The 9,738-nt window shown below is 44.2% G+C and overlaps 1 protein-coding gene across 1 annotated transcript in view; it reads right to left on the bottom strand.

Annotated features, from left to right (window-relative positions):
• Positions 1-9,328, bottom strand: part of dhx16 (DEAH (Asp-Glu-Ala-His) box polypeptide 16) — a 16,071-nt gene extending 6,743 nt beyond the window's left edge. The window contains exons 1-16 of the mRNA XM_008431031.2: positions 9,093-9,328; positions 8,108-8,310; positions 7,778-8,013; positions 7,184-7,361; positions 7,049-7,105; positions 6,717-6,971; positions 6,414-6,647; positions 4,830-5,021; positions 4,553-4,663; positions 4,362-4,477; positions 3,567-3,777; positions 2,899-2,997; positions 2,105-2,257; positions 1,779-1,919; positions 378-540; positions 178-296 (exon numbers count right to left, since the gene is read on the bottom strand). Coding sequence (XP_008429253.1) covers positions 178-296; positions 378-540; positions 1,779-1,919; positions 2,105-2,257; positions 2,899-2,997; positions 3,567-3,777; positions 4,362-4,477; positions 4,553-4,663; positions 4,830-5,021; positions 6,414-6,647; positions 6,717-6,971; positions 7,049-7,105; positions 7,184-7,361; positions 7,778-8,013; positions 8,108-8,305 — 2,463 coding nt within the window. The 5' untranslated portion in view covers positions 8,306-8,310; positions 9,093-9,328. The remainder of the gene's footprint in view (positions 1-177; positions 297-377; positions 541-1,778; positions 1,920-2,104; positions 2,258-2,898; positions 2,998-3,566; positions 3,778-4,361; positions 4,478-4,552; positions 4,664-4,829; positions 5,022-6,413; positions 6,648-6,716; positions 6,972-7,048; positions 7,106-7,183; positions 7,362-7,777; positions 8,014-8,107; positions 8,311-9,092) is intronic.
• Positions 9,329-9,738: the final 410 nt, after the last annotated feature.

The raw sequence follows: 9,738 nt of genomic DNA, 5'->3' as shown, positions 1-9,738 counted from the left end.
GCCTCAGCCCGGGGTGCTACGGAGACGCTCAGCTCGGGGCGCTACAGCGACGCCGCAGTCGTATTAAGAATAGTTTTGTACTGCAGGTTTAGAAGTAAATGGTAATGTGGGTTTTTCTGGTATGGTGCCGTACGCAGCGCTACGCAGCAGGCTGAGATAAAACGTGAAGGACTGAACCTTGGTGAGCTCCCCCAGGTGGTTGAGGGCTCCCAGCGCGTACAGCTGCTCCAGAGCCAGAACCAGGGTCTCATGGGGGGGCGGGTCCATGAAGTCAAAGTGAATCAGGTCGTTGATTCCTGCACAGACACACAGCAGTGAGCTGGGACGGCCAACATGGCCGCGGCGGGCCAACATGGCCGCCGTCTCCTCAGACTGACCTAAGCTCTTGAGCAGCAGCACCACGTTGCCCAGGTTGGTCCTCTGGATCTCAGGGACCGTCGTCTCCTCCATCTCGTGTTTGAAGGCCCAGGCCGTGTAGAGGCGGAAACATTTCCCAGCAGCCACTCTGCCCGCCCGCCCTGCTCTCTGATTGGCTGAAGCCTGTCAACAGGAGACACATAATAATTAACCAACCACAGCAGAAAATAAACATAAAACTGAATCAATAACATCATTTCTTGGAGTTGCCATGTTGGTTTCTATGGTAACGTTTTTGAACAGAGATCAGGACACGCAGAAAGTGTCAGCAGGTGTGTGGACAAACTTCCTGTCTGATTCCTCCTCATGCTTAGGATTTATTTTGTTAAGCGCACCAGTCTCTGTTGCAGTAAAACAAACCCACAACATGATGCTGCCACCTCCGTGCTTCACTATGAGCTTCCTCCTTCTCCTCCAAACACAACGATGCTCATTATGACCAAACACGTTTCACATGTTGATGTTTTTCAGCTGCAGATCATCGTTTGCCTCAAATGATGGAGCGCTCACCGATGGAATGTTATCGCATTTCAAGCAATAAAATTTAGATTTTCTTTAAAAAAATGAACGGAATATTTGCTTATTTTCAGATTTTCATGCATTTCAAATATTGTAAATGGCCTACAGAAAATTCAGCAGTGTGCCATTTTGATCCCAACCACTCAACTCAGGTTTTTGTCTCAGAGGTTATTTATAATTGCCCATTTCCTGATGCTTTTGGAGCCGTGGTTTTTCCAGCCCAGTTGGTACCGGATCCGTTTCGCTGTGGATAGAAGCTTCAGCAGGATTTTCTGCAGCAGCTTCATGAACCTGAAGCTGACCTGTGGAGGCCCACGGCGCTCGGCCTGATGGCTTCAGACCGTTTCTTAAAATACAAACATCCTCAGCTGAGCCTCCAGGTAACTCAGATTGATCCATCAGAAACTGTGAAACCCCAAACAGGAACAGTTTAATTTAATTTAATGTTGGAGACAAAAGGACTCTTGTTTTATGGAGCGTATGCAAATATCTGCCGTCAACTTTATAAATATAAACGCTCAGCATGAGTTTAGCCCACACTGTGAGGAAGAGTGAGGACAGAAACAGCTGCTGCTTCTCCTTCCTCATAATAATCAGCTGCACCATCAACAATTGGGAAGCAGAATTAAGTTATTTTGTATTTGGCGGCTGCAGCTGCATCCAACAAATTTCCATAATTTGTTTTACAGAAGCTTCACAAGAGTCTGTAACGCTCCTGATCTCCACCAGAGCAGCTTCCTCATAAAGATAAAACCATGACAGGGTTAGCCTTCTCCAGTAAACCCTCCTCTGACGGAAAGCTGCAGCCGGTTAAACATTAAGAAGAGCAGAGCTTCCTGTACCCTGGAGCAAGGCGTGACGATGAGCGACTCCATGCCCGTGCGCGCGTTGTAGCTCTTCTGTTTGCAGAAGCCGGGGTCGATGACGTAGATGATGCCGTCTATGGTCAGAGACGTTTCTGCGATGTTGGTGGCCACCACCACCTGGGAGTGGAGACACCAGACAGGAAGTGGAGGTTAGCGCTGTGATCCACAGCTTCACTGCAGAGCTGTTCCAGTTCACAGGAACTCGTCTGGGAAGAGGTGTTGTTCTTCTGTTTCCTGGGATGAAACTTTACACTCTGACTTTCTGCGTGGAAAGCCTCGGCGTTCCAAGGAGACGGACTCACCTTCCGGGCTCCAGGAGGAGTCGGGCTGAAGATCTTGGCCTGCATGTCGGACGGCAGGTTGGCGTAGATGGGCAGGACGACCAGCTCAGCGATCTTTGACCCCAGACGCCTGCATCTCTCCTGCAGCATCTCGCAGCACGCTTCGATCTCCTCCTGCAAAACCCACAGGAGGAGATGGTTCCCCTTACAGCAGGAAGCAGAGATGCAGTTTGATCCATCACAGATACTTTAAAAACTTCCTGAGCATTTAATCAAATTAAAAATATGAAAATATCAGTGAAAAAGGAACAAACTTTGAATCAGAAATTAGTTTCTGACCTGCAGTTTATTAATACAGAAACTATAAAACAATAACATAAGCTCCCAGAATGAGGAGAGGCTCCATGTTGAAACACGACACAAAGCGTGAAGCAGAAAAGAAAGAGGCTCCCGAGTTTTCAACCGTAAACAGCAGCTCATATTTTCCTCACTGTTTACAGCGACACAGGTGCGTTTCTAATACCAACACCTTCCTGTGGGCCGTCACGCTGATGGCTGCACACAACAGCGCCACCTACTGGTCAATGCTTCCAACTCAATGCTAACTATAAAAACAAATCCATAAACAATAATTCTGCTGCATAAAACTGAGTCATTTTACTTTCTTATTATCTTCTGAAGTGAAAAGTATTCATACCTTCTGGAACCAACTGGAAGCATTTCACATTTTGTGAAGCAGAAAGAAAAGATCGTTTTGTTTTCTGGATATTTTACAGATAAAATTCCTGCTGCTTGATGTTTGACAGAAAGCGAACCTGTCCGGTGAGGAAGACCAGGATGTCTCCGGGAGGCTGGGTGACGTGAATCTGCAGCACTGAAACCACACAAGCATCCAGGTAATCCGCCTCCGGAGCCTTCACACACACACACGCACACACACACGCACACACACACACGCGCACACACACACACACGCAGGTCAGTCCACAGACACTTCATTTTATCTGTTTTACATCCAATTAAAGATCACAGGTACAAAAAACATTTTATATACAGAAAAGCGCTTGAAACAACAGATTAATAAAAATAGAGTTGTGTTATGTGCATTAACATGGTAATAGATGTCACATTATTCCATAATCTAATCCAGACTAAAACAGCAGAGCCTTGAGGAACCCCATGAGATTTTTGTTAGCTCAGATTAAGAACTGAACTGCCAAGGGACAAAGTTTAATATAGCTTATTTTTAATGCTATTGGAAAATAAAAATAAACTAAACATATAAACAATGATGAAGAAACACATTAAAGTGCAGCTTTAATACAACTGAGTACTTTTCTGAACCAACAGGTTAACTTTGTTATGAGCGCAAAATCTAGAACCGCTAAAGAATTTCAAAAAATCTGTTTTCCAAGAAACAGGAAGGAGAAAATACTCCATTAAAGATTTTCAGAATAAATCTAAAAATAAACCGGCGACTTACTTTAGTGTAGAAAATGTCGACGGGGAATCTCCTGCCGGGAATCCTGAACACCGGAGCTTCGTCGAAGAAGCAGGAAAATCGCTCCGTGTCCAGCGTGGCACTGGCCACCARAACCTTCAGGTCGGGTCGGAACCGAGCGATGTCTTTGATGAGGCCGAACAGGATGTCGGTGTGGAGCGTTCGCTCGTGGGCCTCGTCGATGATGATCACACTGCACAGGGAAACGAACCGAGACGTTCAGGAACCGAACCAACAAAACCGTTAAACCAGAGAGCAGATTTTATATTTTATTTTTAAAAAGTTCATTTATTGTGAATTTTTAGTAAAGGGAGCTCTACCAAAAATATATGTTTGCCTTATTATCCATAGTTTCCTGGATTTTTGGGGTCGACTGAGTTTTTTTTCTGTCCAGAAAAAAACCCTTAAATCTGATAAGAACCAGATTTGTTTTTGCTGTTTCTTTAAATGTGCTGCTGTAATTAGACACTTAATGAGCCGAATCTGCCTTCAGTAAACAAACCACATGGATAATTCAAGGAAAATACAGTTTCCTGAAGCTAAAAACCCAGTTCAACACTGACCTTAAGCTACATGAAAAGCAAGATAAAAAAATAAATCTCTCCACGAAACGTAAATGGACACATTTGGTCCAAAGAATAAAATCACACTTTCATATACTTGGCTCCCCGTCCAGGAGCCAGAAGTGAATACATGATATAAAATGTTGCTCTGATGTCCATCTGGAGGTGAATGTGGATTTTTGGGACTTTATTTTGAAGTAATCGTCTCCTCTACCTGTAGCTGGCCAGGTCGGGTTCAGTCAGGAACTCTCGGAGCAGCATCCCGTCCGTCATGTACTTCAGCACGGTGCGTTCAGACGTGCAGTCCTCGAAGCGGATGCTGTACCCCACCTGCACGATGCCACCAAATAAAAGGTTACAGGGACGGTTTGAACCCTGGATGCAGGTCCTAACCTCCGGGCTCACCTCGTTACCCAGCTTCACGCTCATCTCCTCGGCAACGCGGGACGCCACAGACATGGCCGCCACCCGTCGGGGCTGCGTGCAGCCGATCTTCATCCCTCCTTTGGTGTAGCCCTGCAACAGAAGAGGCAGGTTTTTATCATTATTTTTCAATTAAGAATCTCCCCATAAGTATATTTATCTGCGTATTTTTTTTAATCTCAGCTCTGCAGTAAAATATGTTCATGTTGGCATTTGATGAAGGAAGACAATCAGTTGGATATTGACAGTGCAGACTCACGTCCTCCAGCAGGTACTGCGGGATCTGGGTGGTCTTCCCGGAGCCCGTCTCCCCCTCTATGACCAGGATCTGGTGCTCAGTGATGGCGGCCAGCAGGTCCTCCCTGTAGGGGAAGATGGGCAGGCTGCGCCGCACCTCCTGCATGGAGCGCTTCTTCAGCTCGGCCTGCGACAGCGCCGGCTCCGCCTCGTCCTGGACACACCGCCATGGAGCATGTTACCATGGTCACCATGGAGCACGTCGCCATGGAAATGCTTTAACACCAGACTGCTGCTACTGAATCTGAACCAGGTGAAGCTAAATCTGCCGCTAGACGAGATTTACAGACAGAGACGGTTTTTTTATTTTTAATGCAAAATGTTTACAGTTATTGTAAAGTTTTGGCTTCATTACTGCTGGTATGTTTTAGAGTCTGTATACTCCAGTTAACCATAAACTGATTACTAAATCAGTAAATCAGTTGACAATTATTCCAATAATCGATTCATCACAATTACGCTGAAAAAAGTAAAATGTAATATAAGATATTTGTGATTATCAGGTGGGCTGGGTGGGGAATTGATTTAATCAATTAATCACATTTTTTGTTTTTCAGGATTTTCTTTTTGGAAAATGTGGATTTTTCTCCACAGACGCTCTGCTTGCGTCTCAGAGTGATGTCAGCACGCCGAGGGCGGCCATCTTGTTTGACAAGCCTGTTTTACAGCTTTATTTATTTGGACTTTGAATTTAAGTTACTCTACAATGGGATATTACGGCTGGGCAAAGACTTTCTCTTTTCAGTACAAGAATAAAGTCCTAATATTTAGAGGAATTTTATGAGAATTCCAACTAAAAAAATAAATAATCCTCCAAGATTTTTTCTTATTAAAATAATTTTTTCCTCATAATTTTAAGGCAATTGCATCTATATTCTTCTAATATTATGACTATGTTCTTTTAATAAAAAACATTCTCATAGCTGACCCTACAACTCACAGCAGGGATGATCGAAAATATTTTGTAATATTTCTAATTCCTTATTCAGAAAAGAATGCATGAAAAAAAAAACGTATTAAAATTTGAAATCAGATCTGGAATAAAAGGAATCAGATATGTATATTTTTAAGTCATATTTAGCAGTAAGTAAAGTTATAAATTGCTGCATAAATCAAATTAGCTTTAAATGACTCAGTGACTGAAATAAAACTCTGTGGAACCATAAATCCCAGAATGCACTGCAGCAAACTGGTGAAGACTGACCTATAGAGTGCAGCGCCTGGTTCCTGCAAATAAGGATGATTATTAGAAATAAATATGACTGATGTTGCATTTTTTGACGCTTGTTGTGATAAAATATTTGAAAACAAGTTATTTTAAACTCAGCTGCAGTGCCCTCTGGTGGACAGTCTGAGGAACCACAGTCTCATGTGTTCAGGTCAGAGGGTTGGCTGCTGTGAAGCCCCTTCTTTCCTTCTTTCCCAGGTTTGGGTTCAAAGGTCAGTAAATCCTCCAACTGTAACCCTCCTGGATGTTTCTGGAAGCTTGTTGGATCATTAAAGCTTTAGGAAATGTTTTCCTGTCAGCCTGTGAGTGCTGCCTGACCTTGTCGGAGCGTGTCCCCTTCATGGTGATGGCCGTGCTGACGAAGTCGATCATCTCCTCCTCCTCCAGAACCAGCTGGTACCGGTCCTGCTCCTGCTTCAGGCCCAGCTCGCGCTCCTTCCTGGCTCCGAAGCTGAGGGAGGCCGTCTTCAGCCGCTCCTCCTCCCAGCGGCCCTGCTCCCCCCCCAGCTCCATGGGGGCCTCGTCCAGCTCCAGATCCCTCTGGGGGACGTCCTGCAGGAGGGAGACGCTGGCTGAGCCCGGCTCCGTTTGCTAAGCCATGTTTTCAGACACTCTGCTCACCTTGCTCCTCCTCTCCTCAGGCATGTAGTATCGGTTCTTCCTCTCCTCCTGCTCCTTGGCCCCAGCCTGCTTGTAGTCTTTGGCCAGATCCCGGAGGGTCCGCTTGTACTCCAGCTCCCGCCTCTCGCGCTCCGTCAGCTCCTCCTTGGAGAACAGATACTCCTCGTCTACGATCTCCGCCTCCAGGTCCTCCAGCTTCTCCTCCTCTCTTTTCTTCAGATATTCCCAACGGGAACGCTTCCTCAGCTCCGGCAACTGAACGCAGAGAGAGAAACTTTACAACCCTGCTACAATCCAGAAAAACCCAAAGCTAACGATGTGATTCAACCAACCATGTTCCTCTGATCGTCTTCAGCCATCTTCAGTCGTTTCTGAGCTTCTTCATAGGCCTGAAGACAGAAGAAACAGAGGATAAAGCTTCCACCTGTAGGAGGCGCTGTTCCCTCTTTAAAAAAAGCTTAATCCACCTTTTTATCCGTTCGCTCAGCGATGTTCCGCGTCTTTTCTTTGTCTTTCTGCCTGACTCTCTGAGCGAAGGCGTCTCTCTCCTCGATGTCCAGCAGTCGCTCCCTCTCCTCCTTCTCCCACTCCTCTTCTTCTTCTTCTTTCTTCACAGATCTGTGGTCCTCCAGGACAGAACCGCCCCTRAAGTGACAAGAACCAACCGGCAGTTCAGAGCTGGAGCTCAGTAAAATGTAAAAACTGTTTCTGTGCAACTTCCAACACTGAACTCTGATCCAGAACCGCACAGCATTCTGGGAGATGTAGGCAGAGGAAAGGCTTTAACTGCTTAACCTCTCACAGCGAGCTAAGCTAGGTAAGGGGGAATCAACTAACTAACTCACTCTTTGGTTACCTAGCAACAACCTGTAGAGTAACTTGCGCAGCAGCCCATCATAAAAACATTGAAGTGGAGTGATTGTAAAAACAGGAAAGGTCACATCACAGTCTGGAAATATTTCAGATATTTAAAACAAAAAACTAATCAATAATTAACCATATGGATTGATATGAAAGCATTATATCCAGATAGATTTTCCAGACGCATCATCCAGCTTTACCTCTTCTGCGTTTCATCGTCGCTCGACGACTCGCTGGCTTTCTTCTGTCTGATGTTCTTCCTCTTGCTTCCTCTGTCCTTGTCTTTCTTCTTCTTGCCTCTCTGTTTGTCAGCCGCCGCCTCTTCGCCGCTGTCGCTGTCCTCCAGCAGCGTGTAGGTCCGGTTCTTCCGGTCCATTTCTATGGCCTGGCGTTCCAGGGCTTTGGACGGCTTCTCAACAACCTGCTGACGGGGAATCTGCCACACCACAGAGAAAAGTTAGAAACGTTCCTCATCAACCGAAATACCTTGAACCCCATAGAGGAGCCATTAAGGTTTAGGAAGCAGGTACTTTTTCAAACAGTTCCTTTGCGAAGGCCGAGACGCTCTGGTCGATGTCGATTGTTCCCGTCTGCTCCAGGCGGCTCACCAGGTCCTCCGGGCTGGACGCTTTGCGAGCGATGCCAATCATGAACTGGGAGACGTATCTGTCGCTCAGGCCGAGGATGTCATGGAGACGGTCGTTCACCCACTGCTCTAGCTGGGCCATCGCACCTGGAGACGAAACGGGCGGCGCAAAAACGGTTTAGTTTGGTCAGGAAGTAGAGACAGCAGCTCCAGAAACGACATGTGAAACCTTCAGCAGAATACGACCAAAAATAATAAGAAAAACCAGGAAATAAACACAAAAAAACAACTGAATAATAGAAAACTTACAATGGAAAAACAAGACAAACAATCTAGTTACAACATATTGTTTCCAGACAAAACTCTTTTTCAGTTTTGCCTGTAAATTTGACTGTAAATTTTTTCAGGTTTTAGTTCTCATAAAACCAGTTTGTAAAACACTATAATCAGAGGAGTTAATTTTGAACTAAAGGTCAGGCAATTAAAAAAAGTACTAAATAAGCGAAGAAAACGTTTCCATAGTGAAACTTTCCATTTCTGGAAAACAGCAATAAATTGTAAATTTTTTCAGATTATTCCAAACTGAGGAGGATTCTGTCGAGAAACAGATGCTTCGTGTTTAAGTTCATTTGGATTGAGAGACAAGGATATAACAGTTTTAATAAACGCAACAGTTCGGCTCCTTACTATTGTGTTGTTGTTTTTTTAATCAGAAGTAAATACAGTTTATGGAAAACGTTAGAAAACAGCAACTGTCAATCTTGAACCAGGTTCAGAATAATTAGTCATTTTAGAAACCTTTAGTTTTTCTGCACTTTTACTCAGAACAGCTTAGAAGGTTTAAACAGGTCAATTTTTCTTATTTAAGTTTATTCTATTTGTTATTTTTAGGTGAAAAGAACCAAAACAACATAAGCAGCTTCACTCACCGATTTCAAAACGATCCAACAACGTTATAATAGTTTTTAAAAAACCCCTAATAAAATATTTTTTCTATTGCAGGTAAGAGTTCAGAGTCTGAACGCTTAAAAAGTACAAACTGCCGCCTGCAGCCATGGAAAAACTTGCTCTGAACCTTTATTTGCCTGAAAACTCCCAACAAATTGAATTTGGYTAGCTTAGCTTAGCATGGGGCGCGCTAGAGGGGAAACAGGAAACACGTGACTCTACTCTGCTAGGGTCACCAGCAGCGTTCACTGCCCCCTGCGGCCATATTAGGAACGACAACACGTTCAGAACCCTGTTCATATTAAAAATGATTTATWTTTACAGTGCATTACTCTAAACCTCGGAGCTCCTAAGCTGAACTAATTCAATAAACCATAATAAAAAAATAAGAGAGGCAAAAAAAAAAAGAGAAAAAAAATGACACATGACTTTTGAAAGTCAATTAACGGTAAATTATATTTGGTGCATCTTATCTGCATTAGTGACCCTGATAGCTCTACATACATAGTAGCATTAAGACACTAACGTGTGTTTTTCTGCAGTAAAAACACAACAAAACATTTAGTTCGGATATTGGGAAATCAAAAGACTGGTCTAGATTGGAAAACAAATTCATCTCGTTTCCAT

Source organism: Poecilia reticulata, linkage group LG16 (genome assembly GCF_000633615.1).
Source record: "Poecilia reticulata strain Guanapo linkage group LG16, Guppy_female_1.0+MT, whole genome shotgun sequence".
Classification (NCBI taxonomy): Eukaryota; Metazoa; Chordata; class Actinopteri; order Cyprinodontiformes; family Poeciliidae; genus Poecilia; species Poecilia reticulata.
Note: the sequence above shows the minus strand (reverse complement) of the source record. Positions and strands in the feature narration are given on the sequence as shown.